The following is a 22,590-nucleotide window of genomic DNA, read 5'->3' on the forward strand; positions in this document are numbered from 1 at the left end:
TCGCGTGGAGTTGACCGTCTCCGACATCAGTGAAACACATTTTTTAATAGACGCAGTCTTTATAAATAAACCGCATATTTGAGTTTTAAACAACTACATTCTCGCCTGAAATAGTTAAAACACTATACCTTTCATGACACGATGACAGTAATATTTAAAAAATTATCAAAAGAAATGGCGGTTGAAATTACAATGCTGCATTTCCACTCCCGAAAGTTCAGTAACGTTACCTTTGAACAAGTACCTCGCGAGCAGGGACTTTCTGAGGGGCATTTTTTTTTACCCAGAACTTTATTTAGATCATGGTAGCTGCGGTGGAAGCACACCGAGTTCCAGCCCAAAGTCCATAGTTTCTGGGTAAAGTTCTTGCAATGGAAATTTGGATAGAGTATGAAGACGCGATTTTAACTAACTCCAACCTATTCCACTGAATTATACCAAATGAAACAATCAGCACTCACTCAGATCACCAGTATTAATATATAAAGACTTATAAAACAAATTTTATGTTACATACCTGAGACATGTTCTTTCTTCCAAAAAAATGTAAAAATACTTCTGGTAACGTCCGTTGGCCGCGCAATTTCAAAATTCAAACAGCAGCGATCCCACAATGCTATGCGGTTGCTGTAAAAAAAAATGCTTCTACGGTGTAGTTACAATAATTTTACAGGACTGTCCGTTAATTTCCCATCATGCATTTGCATTTACAACAAAAACATGAATAATGCGTTGTTGTAAAATTTATTGTATAAATTACATCAATTGCTAACAGTGTAACTTTACAATCAATATTCATGTCCTTTAGCACAGCATTCTGAATGATGATAATAATGGGGTGCCCTATAGCCTAACAGATACTAGAAATTTAATACTTATAGCTGCACTGGTCTAATGAAATGAGCCACGCTTCATACAGATGTCCTTTTTTTGCTGTTTATTTGTCTCTATGTCTCTGTCTCTTTCCAGCAGACTCTGTGAAAACTACAAGAAATAAAGCATATAATGTTCAAAATATGCATTTAGTCGAGTTCTTTTCAAGTCTCTCATGTAAATGTCCGCTGATACGCGAATGAACACATGCGACAATCCGAATCCGATTACATCACGATTTACACATAACACTGTTTACATAAACTGATATAAAACAACATTATACAGAAAATACAACAGATTTAAAGATGAATTACCGTGTGCGCCGTCTTAGACCATGCAGATAAAGGTTATTCTTTTTCAGGCTCTGTATACCATTAACATTACTCTGCATCCATGTTTCTTCAACCCATAATGCAGCGGTCCCGCATTCAACTCAACCTGGTCATATGACCTGTTACGCTTCGATATTAACTCTTTCTTAAAGAACCCATGACATTAAACATTCTAAGTGAGCACATTCTCTACTTTTAAACAATAAATGAACTCAAATTGATTAGACTGTTTAAACAAACATAAATAATACACATATCTTTGAAAAACATGTCCTTTGACAGTTACACTCCCACCAAATTACTACAATTTATGATTAACTTTACGTAAAAGTTTGAAAAATTAGTAATTTCACAAACCAGATATTAGAATCACATATCTCAGACTCTTGGTTCAAGACTACCAGATGAACTTGTGACACTTAAAAGTCTCAAGATCGGAAAATACATCAGATTTAATTGTTCTCTACAAGTACCACTAATTTATGAATAGGACGTTCAAGAATTGATGGATTAGTCAGTCGTTGACCCTTTTTCGATAACTTCCTATTTGAATTTTGGCTTTTCGCACCAATCCGTCTTCATCTGCACAGACATCAAGCACTAGTCCAAGTCTCCATTCATTGCGGGGAAGCTCTTCCTCCTTGACAATGACAATATCTCCAATCTTTACATTTCGTCTTGGAGAGTGCCACCGTTGTCTAAGGATGATGTTTGCCAGATATTCCTTCCTCCATCTACTCCAAAATTGCTGTGTCAGATATTGTACTCTGCGCCACCTCTTCCTCGCATACAGGTCCTCTGGCACAAATTTCCCAGGTGGAGGCAGAGGGACAGAAGATTTCATGGTGAGTAAATGGTTTGGGGTAAGTGGCTCTAGCCCTTTGGGATCGTTAATGTTATTTGAGGTGAGTGGGCGATTATTTATGATTGACATGGCTTCATAGAAGAAAGTTCTCAAGGAGGCATCATCCAGTCTTCCTGCACTCTGTGAAAGGACCCAACTTAGAACGCTTCTAATGGTTCTGATCTGCCTTTCAATCAATCAATCAATCACCTTTATTTATATAGTGCTTTAAACAAAATACATTGCGCCAAAGCACTGAACAACATTCATTTGGAAAACAGTGTCTCAATAATGCAAAATGATAGTTAAAGGCAGTTCATCATTGAATTCAGTTATGTCATCTCTGTTCAGTTGAAATAGTGTCTGTTTTAATTTGCAATCAAGTCAATGATATCACTGTAGATGAAGTGACCCCAACTAAGCAAGCCAGAGGCGACAGCGGCAAGGAACCAAAACTCCATCGGTGACAGAATGGAGAAAAAAACCTTGGGAGAAACCAGGCTCAGTTGGGGGGCCAGTTCTCCTCTGACCAGACGGAACCAGTAGTTCAATTCCAGGCTGCAGCAAAGTCAGATTGTGCAGAAGAATCATCTGTTTCCTGTGGTCTTGTCCTGGTGCTCCTCTGAGACAAGGTCTTTACAGGGGATCTGTATCTGGGGCTCTAGTTGTCCTGGTCTCCGCTGTCTTTCAGGGCAGTAGAGGTCCTTTCTAGGTGCTGATCCATCATCTGATCTGGACACAGACTGGATCTGGTGGCCACGGTGACCTCGGAACAAGAGAGAAACAGACAAATATTAGCGTAGATGCCATTCTTCACTTTCTGATGTAGAAAGTACGGTGTTATGTGAAGTGTTCCGGTTCCAGTTTACCTAATTAATGCAGCCTAAAAATCCTTTAACGGATTTGGATATTAAAAGCATATTAGTATGTTATGTGTATGCCAGGTTAAAGAGATGGGTCTTTAATCTAGATTTAAACTGCAAGAGTGTGTCTGCCTCCCGAACAATGTTAGGTAGGTTATTCCAGAGTTTAGGCGCCAAATAGGAAAAGGATCTGCCGCCCGCAGTTGATTTTGATATTCTAGGTATTATCAAATTGCCTGAGTTTTGAGAACGTAGCGGACGTAGAGGAGTATAATGTAAAAGGAGCTCATTCAAATACTGAGGTGCTAAACCATTCAGGGCTTTATAAGTAATAAGCAATATTTTAAAATCTATACGATGTTTGATAGGGAGCCAGTGCAGTGTGGACAGGACCGGGCTAATATGGTCATATTTCCTGGTTCTAGTAAGAACTCTTGCTGCTGCATTTTGGACTAGCTGTAGTTTGTTTACCAAGCGTGCAGAACAACCACCCAATAAAGCATTACAATAGTCTAACCTTGAAGTCATAAATGCATGGATTAACATTTCTGCATTTGACATTGAGAGCATAGGCCGTAATTTAGATATATTTTTGAGATGGAAAAATGCAGTTTTACAAATGCTAGAAACGTGGCTTTCTAAGGAAAGATTGCGATCAAGTAGCACACCTAGGTTCCTAACTGATGACGAAGAATTGACAGAGCAACCATCAAGTCTTAGACAGTGTTCTAGGTTATTACAAGTAGAGTTTTTAGGCCCTATGATTAACACCTCTGTTTTTTCTGAATTTAGCAGTAAGAAATTACTCGTCATCCAATTTTTTATATCGACTATACAATCCATTAGTTTTTCAAATTGGTGTGTTTCACCGGGCTGCGAGGAAATATAGAGCTGCGTATCATCAGCATAACAGTGAAAGCTAACACCATGTTTCCTGATGATATCTCCCAAGGGTAACATATAAAGCGTGAAGAGTAGCGGCCCTAGAACTGAGCCTTGAGGTACTCCATACTGCACTTGTGATCGATATGATACATCTTCATTCACTGCTACGAACTGATGGCGGTCATATAAGTACGATTTAAACCATGCTAATGCACTTCCACTGATGCCAACAAAGTGTTCAAGTCTATGCAAAAGAATGTTGTGGTCAATTGTGTCAAACGCAGCACTAAGATCCAATAAAACTAATAGAGAGATACACCCACGATCAGATGATAAGAGCAGATCATTTGTAACTCTAAGGAGAGCAGTTTCAGTACTATGATACGGTCTAAATCCTGACTGGAAATCCTCACATATACCATTTTTCTCTAAGAAGGAATATAATTGTGAGGATACCACCTTTTCTAGTATCTTGGACAGAAAAGGGAGATTCGAGATTGGTCTATAATTAACTAGTTCTCTGGGGTCAAGTTGTGGCTTTTTTATGAGAGGCTTAATAACAGCCAGTTTGAAGGTTTTGGGGACATATCCTAATGACAATGAGGAATTAATAATAGTCAGAAGAGGACCTATGACTTCTGGAAGCACCTCTTTTAAGAGCTTAGATGGTATAGGGTCTAACATACATGTTGTAAGTTTAGATGATTTAACAAGTTTATACAATTCTTCCTCTCCTATAGTAGAGAATGAGTGGAACTGTTCCTCAGGGGGTCTATAGTGCACTGTCTGATGCGAAACTGTAGCTGACGGCTGAATGGTTGCAATTTTATCTCTAATAGTATCGATTTTAGAAGTAAAGTAGTTCATAAAGTCATTACTGCTGTGGTGTTGGGAAATGTCAACACTTGTTGAGGCTTTATTTTTCGTTAATTTAGCCACTGTATTGAATAAATACCTGGGGTTATGTTTGTTTTCTTCTAAAAGAGAAGAAAAGTAATCAGATCTAGCAGTTTTTAATGCTTTTCTGTAGGATATGCTACTTTCCCGCCAAGCAATACGAAATACCTCTAGTTTTGTTTTCCTCCAGCTGCGCTCCATTTTTCGGGCTGCTCTCTTTAGGGTGCGAGTATGCTCATTATACCATGGTGTCAAACTGTTTTCCTTAACCTTTCTTAAGCGTAAAGGAGCAACTGTATTTAAAGTGCTAGAAAAGAGAGAGTCCATAGTTTCTGTTACATCATCAAGTTGTTCTGAGGTTTTGGATATGCTAAGGAATTCGGATACATCTGGAAGATAACTTAAAAAGCAGTCTTTTGTGGTAGAAGTGATGGTTCTTCGATACTTGTAACAAGAAGTAGAATTTACAATTTTGGCTATATGAAGTTTACACAGAACTAAATAATGATCTGAGATATCATCACTTGGCTGAATAATTTCAACACTATCAACATCAATTCCATGTGACAGTATTAAATCTAGAGTATGATTTCGACAATGAGTAGGTCCTGAAACGTGTTGTCTAACACCAATAGAGTTCAGAATGTCTATAAATGCTGATCCCAATACATCTTTTTCATTATCGACATGGATATTAAAATCACCAACTATTAAGACTTTATCTGCAGCCAGAACTAACTCGGATGTAAAATCACCAAACTCTTTAATAAAGTCTGTATGGTGCCCTGGTGGCCTGTATACAGTAGCCAGTACAAACATAACAGGGGATTTATCATTAACATTGGTTTCTCTGGATAATGTTATATGAAGCACCATTACTTCAAACGAGTTATACTTGAAGCCTGCCCTCTGAGAAATCCTGAAAACGTTATTATAAATTGAAGCAACTCCTCCCCCTTTGCCTTTTAGACGCGGCTCGTGTTTATAACAATAATCTTGGGGGGTGGACTCATTTAAAATAATGTAATCATCAGGTTTTAGCCAGGTTTCTGTCAAGCAGAGCACATCTATATTATGATCAGTTATCATATTATTTACAAAAAGTGTTTTCGTAGAAATGTATCTGATATTCAATAAGCCAATCTTTATCATTTGTTTATCCATATTGCATTTGTTTTTTATTTGTTGAACCTCAATTAAATTGTTAACCTTAACTTGGTTTGGACGTTTTTTGTATTTTCTAGTTCGTGGAACAGACACAGTCTCTATAGTGTGATATCTAGGTGAAAGAGTCTCTATGTGCTGAGAATTAACTGACCTCTGTGACGGGAGGCAGCTAGCAGACGGTCGGTTTAGCCAGTCTGTCTGCTTCCTGACCTGGGCCCCAGTTAGTCAAGTATAAACACTAAGACTATTTGCCATATTTCTAGACAGAAGAGTGGCGCCACCCCAGGACGGATGAAGACCATCTCTTTTAAACAGGTCAGGTCTGCCCCAAAAGCTCGTCCAATTGTCTATATAACCTATGTTATTCTGTGGGCACCACTTAGACATCCAGCCATTGAGTGATGACAATCTGCTATGCATCTCATCACCACGGTAAGCAGGAAGGGGACCAGAGCATATTACAGTGTCTGACATCGTGCTTGCAAGTTCACACACCTCTTTAAAGTTATTTTTAGTGATCTCCGACTGGCGAAGTCGAACATCATTAGCGCCGGCATGAATAACAATCTTACTGTATTTACGTTTAGCATTAGCCAGCACTTTTAAATTTGCCAAGATGTCAGGCGCTCTGGCTCCCGGTAAACATTTGACTATGGTGGCTGGTGTCTCTATATTCACGTTCCGTACAATAGAGTCGCCAATAACTAGAGCACTTTCATCAGGTTTCTCAGTGGGTACAGCACTGAGTGGGGAGAACCTGTTTAATGTTTTGATCGGAACAGAAGAGCGGTGTTTTGACCCACGACTACGCTGCCTCACCGTCACCCAGTTGCCCTGCTGCAGGGGCTCTGCTGGAACCGGACAATGTACAGGAATCCCTGAGCTAGACGCATCCAAAGCCATATCTAGAGCCCTAACATTCTTACTGTCCTCAATTAAAGTTTGGATGCGTGTCTCTAATTCTGAAATCTTCTCTGTCAGCCTAACTGTTTCCCTGCATTTATCACATGTGAATCCCTCATCAGCGACAGAGATAGATAAACTGTACATGTGGCAAGAGGTGCAAATAACAATTGTAGGAGAAGCCATTACTCACCGTGCTTGATGAAATATTCTTACTGCGGTTGTTTGATGAACTTGTGGAAAAACTGCAGCGTGGGAGAGGAGAAAAGAAAACGCTAATGACAAGCTAACGAGTGCTAACGCTTTGCAGGTGTGCTGCAGTCACGGAAGAGTGAAAGATCTAAGTTAATCTGATAATCTTTCCCAAACCCCTCCCATGTGACTGGCATCAGGTACGTTCAAAATCAAATCACATTGCTTTTGGGATAGGTAAGCAATTAATCTCTCCTTGTCCAATTCTTCCAAAGCCTTTGTCAGCTCGTTTTTTGCCCCAACAAAGTTTGTCCCTTGATCCGATCTGATTTCTCTTACAGCTCCACGGATTGCAATAAAACATCGCAAGGCGTTTATGAAGGCATCAGTGGTTAGATCTTCTAGCATCTCTATATGGATTGCTCTTGAGGAGAAGCAGGTGAATATGAGACCATATCTTTTATGTTATTTCCGTCCTTGCTAACATAGAAATGGCCCAAAGCAATCCATCCCACAGTGAAAAAAAAAAAAAGTATGAGAATGGTGGAGAGGAGTCAACACGGTTAGCAGGTAGATCCGCCATCATCTGTGTCTCTGTTGGCCTGCGAGCTCTCCTGCATATAACACATTGCTTAATGAGGTTAGCCACAACTTTGCTGCCACCAACAACCCAGTAACCATTTCCTCTCAGTTCATTAAGGGTCTGTCCTCTGCCTTGGTGTTGAGTCTTTTCATGGCAGTAATCCACGATGAGACGGGTGACCACACCATCTCTTGGAAGAACTGCTGGGTGCTTCGTGTCTAGAGGTAGGGAAGCTTTCTTCAATCGCCCTCCCACCCTAAGAACACCATCTTGCAGTACTGGGTCAAGTTGGAACAAAGGGTGACTATTTGGCAATTTGCCTTGTTTAAATTTTTGTATCTCATCTTTGAAGGCATCCCTTTGTGCCAATTTTACAAGCCTGATGCTAGCATTTCTCATGTCTTCGACATTTATGGGTTTAACTGCCTTGTGTCTTGCTAACTGCTGAATTCGAGCAACAACTTTCAATGCAGTGTGCCATTTCAAAAACCTATTGAACCGCTCCAAAAAAATTCATCATTTGCTACCTTTGTTTGTAGCACTTGCGTTGCCCTGATTTCAGGATCACCAATCAGAAGCTCTGGAGTGGTCTCTGATGTGATAATTTCTCTTTCCCAGAGAAACTTAGGTCCAGTGAGCCAATTCGAATTTATCAACTCTGACACCTTGAGGCCCCTGGAAGCGTGATCTGCAGGATTTTGTTCAGAGTCTATATAATGCCACTGTTCAGGGTCAGTCGTTTCTCTAATTCTTTGGACTCGATTCGCTACGAAAACGTGAAACCTACGGGCTTCATTGTTAATGTAGCCTAAGACTACTTTTGAATCGGTCCAAAAATATTCTTGATCAATTTTGAGCTCCAGCTCCTCCTTTAACATTCTACTGACTGCTGAAGAGATCACCGCAGCAGTTAACTCAAGCCTGGGTATGGTTACGACTTTTGTGGGTGCAACCCTTGCCTTGCCAATAACAAAGGAGCAGTGCACTTTGTCTTCACTCAACACTCGAATATATGAGCATTGACCATAGCCATAGCTACTCGCATCTGAAAAGTGATGGAGTTCGATCCTCTGGACAGTCCCTAGATAGTCAGGAACAAAACATCTTGCAATCTGGAGATTGTGCAGATCCTTCAATTCATTTAGCCAGCTAGTCCATTGTGGCATTAACTCTTTGGGGAGTGGATCATCCCATTCAATGCCCCTTTGGCACATCTCCTGTAGTACTTTCTTTCCTAATAGGAGAAAGGGAGCCAGGAAGCCTAATGGATCAAAAACAGATGCTATTGTTGAGAGGAATCCTCGCCGCATTGCTGGTTTCTCATCCAGGGCTACTTTAAAGGAAAAGGTGTCACTATTTACACTCCATTTAACTCCCAACACCGTCTGGACTGGAAGTTCATCAGAGCCAATCTCCACATCTTGAACACCGCTGGCTTGCTCACTGACAGGTATAGACTCCATGACCTTTTTGTCATTTGAGATGAACTTGTGAAGATGCAATTTCCCTTTTGCACACACATTTCGGGCTTCTTGTACTAGTTTGATAGCTGCGTCCACATTTTCCACACTAATGAGCCAATCATCAACGTAGAAATTACTTTTGATGAAACTGGCTGCTGCAGGATGCTCTCTTTCGTTTTGACATGCAAGATACTTCATTCCATAATTTGCGCAGCCAGGAGAGGATGCTGCTCCAAAAAGATGGACTTTCATGCGATACTCCTTTGGCTCGGTGTTTGTATCACCATTTTCCCACCACAGGAACCGTAAGTAATCTCTGTCTTCCTGGCTTACATGGAACCTGTGGAACATTCTTTCTACATCACAGATAATTGTTATTGGATATTTGCGAAACCCGCAAAGTACCCCTGTTAGCCGTTAGTGAGATCAGGCCCAGTTAACAAGTGATAATTTAATGTGGTGCCATCATATTTGGCAGAGCAATCGAACACAACTCTTATCTTCTCTGGCTTTCTAGGGTGATATACTCCCTGGTGAGGAATGTACCAGACATTTCCTTCTTTAGGTTGGAGTTCAGCTCTCTCCGCATCACCATCCTTGAAGACACCTTCCATAAACTTTACATAATCATCCTTGAATTTTGGGTCTTTCTCAAATTTTCCTTTCAGGCGCTTCAATCGCACCAGAGCTAGCTGCTTATTTTCAGGTAACTGTGGGCGTGTCTTAAAGGGGAGGGGCATCTCAAGGTGTCCCTCTGAGTTCTTGTGAATTTTCTCATTCATAAGTTGCATAAACTGTATATCATCTTGTGATATGCTCCTTTCCCTTGGATTTGTATCTCCAAAGTCTGATTCAAGGGCTCTGATGATTAAGGTAGGTGTCAGATTTGGGAGTTCCTTAACAGATACACGATGGCACAGGCCTGTAACTTCAGTTGACTTTGCAATCTTAGGTGAAGAGCCTACTATGCTCCAACCCAAGTCTGTCCTGATGGCATATGGTTCGTCATCACCTCCTGTGGTGACTTGCCGAGGTGCCAAAGCTCTTGAGCAATCGTAACCTATCAGAAGTCCAACTTCACAATCCAGCAGCATTGGAATTTCCTGAGCAATTTCATTCAGATGATTCCATCTTCTAGCAGTTTCAGGAGTAGGAATGTGGGAGCGTTCAAGTGGAATGAAGTCTCTAGTATAGGCAGGTGGCAAACTGATTAAGCCATAAGAAGTAAAGCCCCTAACTCTGAGCCCACTAACTCTTTCACTCTGAACAATGGAATCCTTTCCCATCATTGTTGTAAGCTTTAACTTGACTGGCTCTGAAATTGCCCCCATCCTCTCACATACCTCTTGATCCACGAAAGTGTTGCTGCTCTGTGTATCCAGAAGGGCATAAACTAAGATCTCCCTTTCAGGTGTGTAAGTTGAAGAAATCCATACAGGCACTATCATTGATGTACTTCCACCATCGCCACTGTCTACACAACCGGAAAGTGACGATGTGTTTTGTTCTGCTTGCATAGCATGAGAAAATGTGACTGCTGTAGAATAAGGGCGGTCTTCATGAAGTGGTGTTGGATGATGTTTCTTGCATACACTACAAGTAGCTTTACTCTTGCAATCCTTGGAGTTGTGTCCTTTCCTAAGACAGCCAAAGCACAGGTTATTGTCTAATATGAACTTCCTTTTGTCCTCCACAGACTTACTGGCAAACGTTTGGCATTTGTGGATGGAGTGGCTTTCCCCACAATACCTGCAAGTGATTGAGTTTGAAACTGAAGGCACAGTGATGACTTTGTCGGATCGGTTTGAATCCACTGAATTGCTTACTCCAACACTGTATGTCTTTGACACTATTCTTGATTTATCTGACGCTTTCACATTAGTGATGAATGCATTTGCCTTTGAGCGCTTAACCTCTCTAGATGGCTTCTCTTGAAAAACATGTCCTTTGACAGTTACAATACTCAACTACATTAATAAAGACAAAACTATCTTTACAAATGAAACAGACCTGTGCTTGAAGCTCTGAACAGGTCATTGATGTTGCTACATTTCCCTGCTTCTTCTGACCACTTTGGTTGAGTGAGGAACAAACATGAGCCGATTCATTTATTGCAGCAATGCCAGTCAAGACTTATTATCCATTTATTATTGAAAGAAAAAAAAAACTGAAATGATCACTTTGGTACATTGAGAAGGCATGAATCTAAAATATTAGTAATTATAATAACTAAAATAAACAAAACAGGGCAGCGGGCCAAATCTCCTATAATATTTTAAAACCAATAATTTCAAGATCAGTGTACCTCATTCATGGAAAGATTCAGGGACATTTAATTTATAAAATTGCATCAAAAGGATCAAAATCGTGTAATGCAGTTGTCTACTTTCTGCTGTTATAATCAGGGTTATGTCCTTTCACTTTACTACATCCTTTCACTTTTTTTTTTTTTACATGGTACTGACAGATTTACTTTTGTTTCAGAGTTGATTGAAGACAATGAGTGGAAAGAAGAATAATTCTGATGAGAAAAATCATGCCGGAAGTGGAGAAATGCAGCACACATGTGATCAGTGTGATAAAACATTTTTGTGTGCTTCAGTCCTGAAGAAACACCTGAGAGTTCATACAAAAGAGAAACCACATTCATGTCATTTGTGTGGAAAGAGTTTTTCATTAATACAAAGTTTAAAAGAACATCAGAAAACACATACTGATGTGAGAGAGTACATGTGCTTTAAGTGTGGGAAGACTTTTACTACAGCGGGCAGTTTAAAAACGCACCAGAGGATTCACACTGGAGAGAAACCTTACAAGTGTTCACACTGTGACAAGAGATTCAGTCGGTCAGGAAACTTTAAAACACATGAGAGGATTCACACTGGAGAGAAACCATACGCATGTGATCAATGCGGGAAGAGATTTTTTAGAGATTCAATCCTGAAGCAGCACCTGAGAGTTCATACAAAGGAGAAGCCATATTCATGTCTTTTGTGTGGAAATAGGTTTTCACATCAACAAAGTTTGAAAGAACATGAGAAATTACATAATGTTGTGAGAGAGTACATGTGCTTTGAGTGTGAGAAGACTTTTACTACAGCGACCAGTTTAAAACAGCATGAGATGATCCACACTGGAGAGAAACCGCACACATGTGATCAGTGCGGGAAGAGTTTCACACTAAAAGGAAGTCTTACATCACACATAAGAGTTCATACGGGAGAGAAACCATTCACTTGTGATCAGTGCGGGAAGAGTTTCTCACGATCAGCAAGTCTAAAGGTACACATGAACATCCACACTAGAGAGAAGCTGTACACATGTGATCAATGCGGGAAAACATTTCTGTGGGCTTCAGACCTGAACCAGCACCTCAGAGTTCATACAAAAGAGAAAACACATTCATGTCATTTGTGTGGAAAGAGTTTTTCATTAATACGAATTTTGAAAGAACATCAGAAAATACATACTGGTGTGAGAGAGTACATGTGCTTTGAGTGTGAGAAGACTTTTACTACAGCGAGCCATTTAAAACTGCATGAAAGGATTCACACTGGAGAGAAACCTTACAAGTGTTCACACTGTGACCAGAGATTCAGAGATTTAGGAAACCTGAAAAAACATGAGAGGATCCACACTGGAGAGAAACCTTACAAGTGTTCACAATGTGACAAGAGATTCAGTCAGACAGGACACCTGAAAATACATGAGAGGATTCACACTGGAGAGAAACCTTACACGTGTTCACAATGTGACAAGAGATTCAGTCAGTCAGGAAACCTGAAAACACACGAGAGGATCCACACTGGAAAGAAACCGTACACATGTGATCAGTGCGGGAAGAGTTATGCAATGAAAGGGAGCTTTACGGGCCACATGAGAGTTCATACTGGAGAGAAACCATTCACTTGTGATCAGTGCGGACAGAGTTTCAGAAAATCATCACTCCTTTATAGACACATGAACATTCACACTGGAGAGAAACCTTACAAGTGTTCACACTGTGACAAGAGATTCAGTCAGTCAGGACACCTGAAACAACATGAGAGGATGCACACTGGAGAGAAACCTTACAAGTGTTCACACTGTGACAAGAGATTCAGTCAGTCAGGATATCTGAAAACACATGAGAGGATTCACACTGGAGAGAAACCTTACAAGTGTTCACACTGTGACAAGAGATTCAGAGATTCAGGACACCTGAAAATACATGAGAGGATCCACACTGGAGTGAAACCATATCTCTGCACTGAATGTGGGAAGGGTTTCAATGATCCATCTTCTCTACAAAGTCATAGAAAAAAGAAACACAGTAAATCATCTTCAGATTCAGCACTTTCAGATCTGATGATGCGTCCTCACCAAATGTGACACAGTAATGGATCAAGCAGTGACGAATAATCTGGATAAATCTAACATTACAAGTGACATGACAAAGAAACAAACAGTATGTAAAGTTTTCACAGTGAATAAAGTTAATCTTCAAAACCAGCAGATTCAACTGAGATTCTGATCAATCAGAGTTCCTCCCCAAAGATCCCTGTCACAAAGTTTTATTCTTGTGTTTCATTTAGCTTCATAATATAATTGATATCATTGTGCTTTCTTCTGAGTTTCATATGATGTTAAATTTTTTCATATTATGCTCAATATGTTTAATAAGCAGGATTGTAAGAATAATAACACCAATGCAACTGATAACCATCTATAATTTTACGCAAAGTAGAGAGATCAAGCTCATTAGTTTTCACTTTTACTTATCTAATTTTTGTATTTGCTGTTTAAATGCTATTCAAATGTAATTATATGTAACTTTTTATATTTTTATATCAACTTTTATTGTCTGCAGATTGTATTTGAATCAGGAAAAAAGTAATTTTATAATTTTAGTTTTATTATTTTTGAGCGTGGCATGGTTGTTGGTGCCAGACGGGCCGGTCTTAGTATCTCACAATCTGCTCAGTTACTGGGATTTTCACGCACAACCATTTCTAGGGTTTACAAAGAATGGTGTGAAAAGGGAAAACATCCAGTATGCGGCAGTCCTGTGGGCGAAAATGCTTTGTTGATGCTAGAGGTCAGAGGAGAATGGGTCGACTGATTCAAGATAATTGAAGAGCAACTTTGACTGAAACAACCGAGGTATGCAGCAAAGCATTTGTGAAGCCACAACTTGCACAACCTTGAGGTGGATGGGGTACAACAGCAGAAGACCCCACCGAGTAACACTCATCTCCACTACATATAGGAAAAAGAGGCTACAGTTTGAACAAGCTCACCAAAATTGGACAGTTGAAGACTGGAAAAATGTTGCCTGGTCTGATGAGTCTCTGATGATTTCTGTTGAGACATTCAGATGGTAGAGTCAGAATTTGGTGTAAACAGAATGAGAACATGGATCCATCATGCCTTGTTACCACTGTGCAGGCTGGTGCTGGTGGTGTAATGGTGTGGGGGATGTTTTCTTGGAACACTTTAGGCCCCTTAGTGCCACTTGGGCATCGTTTCAATGCCACGCCCTACCTGAGCATTGTTTCTGACCATGTCCATCCCTTTATGACCACCATGTACCATCCTCTGATGGCTACTTCCAGCAGGATAATGCACCATGTCACAAAGCTCAATTTCAAATTGGTTTCTTGAACATGACAATGAGTTCACTGTACTAAAATAGCCCCCACAGTCACCAGATCTCAACCCAATAGAGCATCTTTGGGATGTGGTGGAGTGGGAGCTTGGTGCCCTGGATGTGCCTCCCACAAATCTCCATCAACTGCAAGTTGCTATCCTATCAATATGGGCCAACCTTTCTAAAGAATGCTTTCAGCACCTTGTTGAATCAATGCCACGTAGAATTAAGGCAGTTCTGAAGGTGAAAGGGGGTCAAACAAAGTATTAGTATGGTGTTCCTAATAATCCTTTAGGGGAGTGTATGTAATCTATATATTATTTGCTGAAAGGGCTGTACCACCCTTATTGTATCCTTATATATATCCAGTGTAAGACAATAAAGATTTGAAGAAAAGGTATACTCCGATTTTGTGTCTGTTGTGCATTTAGTAATTTAACACTGTTTAAATGCTGAATAAATATAATTATTGATAAAAATTAATTATTAATGTATTGTTATCTTTACTGTTTACATTTTATCAACTACTTTTATTGTCTGCAGATTTTATGTGAAACAGGAAAAAGTAATTTTATAATTTAAAGGGGGGGTGAAATGCTATTTCATGCATACTGAGTTTTTTACACTGTTAAAGAGTTGGATTCCCATGCTAAACATGGACAAAGTTTCAAAAATTAAGTTGTACATTTGAAGGAGTATTTCTGTTCCAAAAAAACTTGTCACAAGTTTGGGAAGGTTTTTTTCGAGTATGGCTCTGTGTGACGTTAGATGGAGCGGAATTTCCTTATATGGGTCCTGAGGCACTTCTGCCGGAAGAGCGCGCTCCCGTATAGCAGAGCACTGAGAGCACAACAGACTTCACTGATCAGAGCGAGAGCGTCGCCAAATTTCACAAAAGAAGTGTGTTTTTGGTTGCCAGGGCAAGACAACCCTGCACGTATTACCAAAAGAGAAACAGCATTAAGGGACCAGTGGATGGAGTTTATTTTTACAGAGCATCAACGGAGTTGTGCAAGTGTTTGTGTTTGTTCCCTGCTTTTCGAAGATGCTTGTTTTACAAACAAGGCCCAGTTTGATGACGGATTTGCGTATCGTTTATTTCTTAAGGATGATGCAATCCCAACGAAAAAGGGTCACGATCATGTGTTGGAACCGCAGGCGGTGAGTAAAACTGCTTCAAATATCTCTGTGTTGTTAACTTCGCTATCGGCGCGTAAGCACATCAAGTAAACAACATGCGATGTTGTCATCAAACTGCACTTTCCACATGTACACCTTACACACACCGCAAGCGCGAGCGCAGGAGGATTAGAGCCTGTAGTCGTTGAAGTGGTCCGCTTTGACTCGGATAACTCATTAAATCCATGAAATGAAAGAGAAATGGAGTTGGTGTCCCACACATTTAATGGATGCTACACGGCATCACGCTCTTCTCAAACATGAGAGATTAACTCTTTCTTGGCGTTACAAATTAATTAAAGACAAAATAATAATAAGGCAGCAGAGCGAATTTATCATCCATAGTGGTTCACACGTAGTCCTTCTCTTAAAGACTGATCACTTATAACTGACTGATCACTTACATTTCAGCCTCTGGATCTGATTCTGGATAATAAATATACGGCCGAATCTGACTGTAAGCCATGGTTTGTTTTGGATGATGTTTTTTTTCCTCACGGTAATGTCACAGCTTCCAAACGCTCTAAACACAAAAGCCTACTCGTGCTCGTGATTCTTTAGCTGACGCCTCCAGGCGCTCGAGTTTTTCTGGGAAAAAACGGTACAGACCATCTTTCTCTTATGAATATAATAAAACTAAAGACTTTTTGGAGTTATTGTTACGTGTTAGAAAGTAATTGTGGTGTCAAAAGTGTTAACCTGTGAGTGGTGTGTATTTTCTTGTGTCTCTCTCTCTCTCTCGCTCCCTGCTCATTAGAGCAACAGATGCAGCTGCTAAGTGGGCGCAGCTGAAGCATGTCAACGTGTGGATATAAGCAGTGAGGATTGTCTGTTTGTCGAGCTCACCCTCCTGCTTCCTTGGTGTAGATCATGTGTGGATGACTGCTGCTTTAAAGAACGGTGTTGTGTTAACCCCGAGAGAGCTGTGTTGTGTCCCAGTTCATGTAAAACTCCTGGTGAGGAGTTAGAACTGGTAGTGGTGTTAGGCCGGTAATTGTATTGGCAAACTAACCATTATTTGTTTAAAATAACCTGTGAGAGAGGTTTTTAGGCCTTTTTATTTCCTTTATAGTTTTCTCCTGTTTAATGGTCAGAAAGGGAGGTAAGGATTTGTATTTTATTTATTGTTTAATTCCAGGGAAGAGGACTTAAAACTTAGTTAGAAAACTCCCTTTTGTTTATTGTTTTGGCCATTTTGAAGCCCTCTCAGCTTAAGTTATTCCATGTGGCACGTAACATAATGGGGGCTCGTCTTTAAATTCATAATTCTTCGATTGCGGCAACAAAGTGAAAAACCTCAAATTCGGTGAGTAAAAATCTAACTTCTCTTATCTTACCATATATCAAAAACATTTTGGTGGGGGAGGAAATATGGAGAGTGAGGTTGAAGCCTTTATTAGCTCTCCATCTGTAGAGCAGTTAGATCGTTTTAAAAAAAAAGAGTTACTGCAAATTGCGGAGAGTCTTAAAATATCCGTTTCATCTTCGGCATTAAAAGCTGATGTCAAAAAAGAAATCCTGTCTGAGATGATTTCTCTTGGTAGGTTGACCAAAGAATCTGTACCACCTGCACGTGAGTTTGATCCTGAGGTGGCACTAAAATTAAAAGAATTAGACTTGCAAATTAAGCGTCAAGAACACGAGACACGTTTGCTAGGGTTACGTGAACTAGAACTTGTTCGTTTAACGAAGCAGGAGAAATGTGCACAGCCTGTTGTTGAGCCACAGGGGGGCCATGGGTTAAGTCAGTTTGATCCTACTCGTTACATGAAGCTTGTTCCCCAGTTTAGGGAAACGGAAGTAGATGCCTACTTTACAGCTTTTGAGAGGGTAGCTGGAAAACTGCTGGTCTAAAGATATGTGGGCGGTGATGTTACAGAGTAGCTTCGTGGGCAAAGCACAAGAGGTTTGCTCTACTTTGCCCATTGAAGACTCTCTTGATTACGATGAAGTCAAAACAGCGGTTCTTAGAGCATATGAACTCGTGCCAGAGGCGTACAGGCAGAAATTCAGAAGTCATACGAAGATGTCTAGACAGACCTTTGTGGAATTCGCGCATGATAAAAAGGCAATGTTAGAGAAGTGGTGTATTGCGTCGGATGCTACAACGTTTGAATGCCTACAGGAATTAATATTATTGGAGGACTTCAAGGGTTGCCTCCCTGAAAATTTGGTGTTACATCTAAATGAACAGAAGGTTTCTACTTTGTCTGAAGCTGCAGTATTTGCTGATGAGTACGTGTTGACTCACCGTACTGTTTTTGCCTCGCCCTGTCTTAGTCAAAACATTAGAGAGTATACTGAGCTGAATTCTGCAGGTGTGCGTTCCCCAAAGTCTGATTCTCGTGCGAGAGTGCCTGGGGGAAGTATGTTTAGACCCACTGATTCAAAATGCGCGTGCTTCTGTCTTGATCCCAGTCATTTAATTGCAGACTGCAAGGCATGGAAGCAAAAGAATGTGGCTGCTAAAGCTAAAGGAGTTGCACATTTAGTACTTGAACCACAGGTAGGAATGGCTGAGACTTTTTCACCTGGAACGGAGTTGTTTAAACCTTTCCTGATGAATGGTTCAGTTTCTATTACTCCTGGAGATACGGCAAAACCTGTTTCCATTCTGCGCGACACTGGTGCCGCCCACTCGTTTATTCTTGAAAACGTACTTCCACTATCTGCAGACACTTACACAGGGACTGATATATTGGTCCGTGGAATTGAGCTAGGGTGCATTAAAGTTCCTGTTCATTCTGTGTTCCTGAAATCCGAGCTAGTCACTGGCTCAGTAAACGTGGGAGTATGTGTTAAGCTACCAGTTGAAGGTGTCAATTTCATCTTAGAGAACGATCTGGCCGGAGGCAATGTTTTCCCTTTTCCGTTTGTCCGAATGTCCTACGAGAGATTCAGATGTGCTGGCTGTTTCTCCTCCTTTATTTCCAGTGTGTGTGGTAACGCGTGCACAGTCACAAAAATTTGCAGACACCGTTGATCTGTCTGACTCTTTTCTACTAAGTTCGAAACCAACAGAGTTGTCATTGTCGGTGAATGACAATGTGTTTGAGACAAGCTCTGATGAGTGTAATCAAAGGCAAACTGCTACTATAGGACGAAAGCAGCTTAGTGCCGCACAAAAGTCAGACTCTACTTTGTCGCGCTGTATTGAAACCGCCGTAAAATCCAATGATGAACTCGCTCATGTGAGGATGGGATATTATTGGGACGGGGAGGTATTAAGGCGCAAGTGGCTTCCAATATCTGGGGACAAGACTGACTTAGACCATGCCGACCAAATTGTTGTGCCAACCTGTTATCGTCCTGTAGAGCTCGAATTGGCTCACGATCACCAAATGGCAGGCCACTTTGGAGTCAATAAAACCTTTAAGCGTGTTACAAAATATTTTTACTGGCCCGGAATAAAAGCCTGTGTCTTGAAATATTGCCGGTCCTGTCATGCGTGTCAGATTGCAGGAAAACCTAATCAGGTTGTGCGCCCTGCGCCCCTACACCCAATTCCTGTGGTGGGGGAGCCGTTCGAAAGATTAATACTAGACTGTGTTGGCCCGCTCCCGAAATCGAAAAGCGGACATCAGTATGTTCTCACGCTGATGTGTGTAACCACTCGGTTTCCCGAAGCGGTCCCTCTTCGTAATATAAAAGCGAAGACTATTGCGAAAGAACTAATCAAATTCTGCTCTCTTATTGGCTTGCCTCGAGTAATTCAAACAGACCGTGGAACTAACTTTACATCGAAGCTTTTCAAGCAGGTGCTAAATAGAATTTCGGTGTCACATCAGATGTCCAGTGCCTATCATCCGCAGTCTCAGGGAGCGTTGGAGCGGTTCCATCAAACGCTCAAAACCATGTTGCGTATCTACTGCGTTGAAGAGGGAAAAGACTGGGCTGACAGTTTGCCCTTGCTACTTTTCGCTGTGCGAGAAACCGTGCAAGACTCTCTAGGCTTCAGCTCAGCGCAGTTAGTGTTCAGACACTCCATTCGTGGCCCCCTTAGGCTTCTTAGTGAGCAAATGCTTGAGGAAGAGGTTGCACTTGTGCCAGTGGCTCAGTATGTTGATACTCTCCGTAAGAGGTTGAACCGCGCTTGTGTTCTCGCCAAATCTAATCTAGCAGGTTCTCAGGATGTTATGAAAGATTACTATGACCGCAAAAGTGTTGTCCGTTTGTTTGCTCCGGGTGAGTCGATGCTGGCATTATTACCAGTTCCTGGGTCTCCTTTGCAATCCCGATTTACTGGTCCTTAGGTTGTTGAGTGAAACTAACTATGTACTGAAAACGCCAGATCGTAGGAAGAAAATGCGAATGTGTCACATTAATATGCTGAAGCCGTATCATGCTAGAGATCAAGTTGTAGCATCAGTTAAGGACGTGACGTTGGTGGCTCCTGTTCTCCAGAGCTCCGTCGAGGATGAAGTTGGAGTAAATATTCCAGGGCTGGGCGAAAGCTTGCAAAACTCGAACGTGCTCAACAATTTGCATACCTTTCTTGGTCACTTAACAGATTACCAAAGAAAAAATATTACAGAATTGATTGACAGTTTTCCAAGTATTTTCTCTGATCTCCCGTCTTGTACTGATGTGTTGTTCCATGACATTGACGTTGGAGTTGCGGTTCCTATTAAACAACATCCGTATAGAGTTAATCCTTATAAGTGTAGTATCATGAAAACTGAGGTTGAATACATGTTACGAAACAGTTTAGCAAAACAAAGTCAAAACGCGTGGAGTTCGCCCTGCCTGTTGGTTCCTAAAAGTGATTCATCATTTCGATTCTGTACGGACTTCCGAAAGGTTAATTCAGTAACTAAACCTGACTGTTTTCCCCTTCCAAGAATAGATGATTGCATTGATAGAGTCGGACCAGCAAAGTTTGTTTCGAAGCTTGACCTGCTGAAGGGCTACTGGCAGGTGCCCCTTACTCCGCGCGCTTCTGAAATCTCAGCATTTGTCACACCAGACTACTTCTGTCAATATTCCGTGATGGCCTTCGGTATGCGGAACGCCCCGTCCACTTTCTAACGCCTAATGCAGTTGGTACTGCGTGATGTACAGAATTGTATTGCTTACCTTGATGATATTGTTGTGTATTCTTCCACATTGGAAGAACATGTTGAATCATTACGTGAGGTATTCTCCCGACTAGCTGGTGCATCGCTAACTCTGAACCTGACAAAATGCGAATTCGCCAAAGCCTACGTCACCTATCTTGGTAAACGTGTGGGTCAAGGTCAGGTTTGCCCAATAGATGCCAAGGTAATGGCCATAACTGAATTTCCTACACCCACAAATAAACGTGAGTTACGCCGCTTCATCGGAATGGCTGGTTATTACCTAGGGTTTTGTCGAAATTTTGCCACTCTTATTGCACCCCTAACTGAGCTTCTCCGACCGTCATCAGGTTTTAACTGGACTCCTAATTGTGAACGTGCTTTCTCTGGAACGAAAGACCTTTTGTGTAATGCCCCAGTCCTGGCCGCCCCTGACTTTGAACGGCCTTTCCAACTTGAGGTTGACGCGAGTATGGTAGGCGCAGGAGCTGTCCTTCTGCAGACGTCAGAAATTAACATCAAGAAACCTGTGTGTTATTTCTCGAAAAAGTTTAATCGCTGTCAATACAAGTATAGCACTATTGAAAAAGAGGCTCTCGCATTATTAATGGCATTGAAACATTTCGAGGTTTATCTGGGTGGGTCCACGTTCCCTGTCAAAGTTTTTACGGACCATAATATGTTGGTTTTTCTCAATCGCATGTACAATTCAAACCAACGCTTAATGCGTTGGTCCCTTGCTCTTCAGGAGTTTAATTTGGAGATTGTCCATAAGCGCGGTACTGAAAATCTGATTGCTGATGCGCTGTCCAGAGCACACACTGCTGAAAATGAAGAGTAAGATAAAAGATCAATGTGATGTGGCCATTAATCTTTTGGGGAGGGGAGGAGTGTTACGTGTTAGAACGTAATTGTGGTGTCAAAAGTGTTAACCTGTGAGTGGTGTGTATTTTCTTGTGTGTCTCTCTCTCTCTCTCTTTCGCTCCCTGCTCATTAGAGCAACAGGTGCAGCTGCTAAGTGGACGCAGCTGAAGCATGTCAATGTGTGGATATAAGCAGTGAGGATTGTCTGTTTGTCGAGCTCACCCTCCTGCTTCCTTGGTGTAGATCGTGTGTGGACGACTGCTGTTTAAAAGAACGGTGTTGTGTTAGCCCCGAGAGAGCTGTGCTGTGTCCCAGTTCATGTAAAACTCCTGGTGAGGAGTTAGAACTGGTAGTGGTATTAGGCCGGTAATTGTATGGCAAACTAACCATTATTTGTTTAAAATAACCTGTGAGAGAGGTTTTTAGGCCTTTTTATTTCCTTTATAGTTTTCTCCTGTTTAATGGTCAGAAAGGGAGGTAAGGATTTGTATTTTATTTATTTAATTCCAGGGAAGAGGACTTAAAACTTAGTTAGAAAACTCCCTTTTGTTTATTGTTTTGGCCATTTTGAAGCCCTCTCAGCTTAAGTTATTCCTCAAGTCTCATCCCAATGTAAACAAATAAATACCACTTTTCTTGACTTCTGGGTACACAACCCAGCGTGGTGTGTTTGTGGAAGCAGGAGATTGAACTCCGGGCGGCACCCCTTTTCTTTGGTGTCGCTCTCGATGTGCGTGCATGTGGCACGTAACATAATGGGGGCTCGTCTTTAAATTCATAATTTAAAGAAGGATGCAGTACTACTCTATAGGTACTCAAGATTAACAGGATATTGAGTGAAAACGAGCATTTCACC

At 41.1% G+C, this 22,590-nt stretch overlaps 1 protein-coding gene across 2 annotated transcripts in view; it reads left to right on the forward strand.

The window, feature by feature from the left end:
* LOC113067381 (zinc finger protein 845-like) overlaps positions 1 to 13,982 on the forward strand; it is a 54,739-nt gene extending 40,757 nt beyond the window's left edge. Inside the window, exons 2-3 of one of the 2 annotated variants that reach the window (XM_026239765.1) lie at positions 10,702 to 10,840; positions 11,490 to 13,982. In XM_026239765.1, the coding sequence (XP_026095550.1) occupies positions 11,505 to 13,376 (1,872 nt within the window). In that variant the 5' untranslated portion in view covers positions 10,702 to 10,840; positions 11,490 to 11,504 and the 3' untranslated portion in view covers positions 13,377 to 13,982. The remainder of the gene's footprint in view (positions 1 to 10,701; positions 10,841 to 11,489) is intronic. The other variant, XM_026239764.1, reaches the window with a different exon arrangement.
* The last annotated feature ends 8,608 nt before the right edge of the window (positions 13,983 to 22,590 follow it).

This window comes from Carassius auratus, linkage group LG28B (genome assembly GCF_003368295.1).
Source record: "Carassius auratus strain Wakin linkage group LG28B, ASM336829v1, whole genome shotgun sequence".
Taxonomy (NCBI): Eukaryota; Metazoa; Chordata; class Actinopteri; order Cypriniformes; family Cyprinidae; genus Carassius; species Carassius auratus.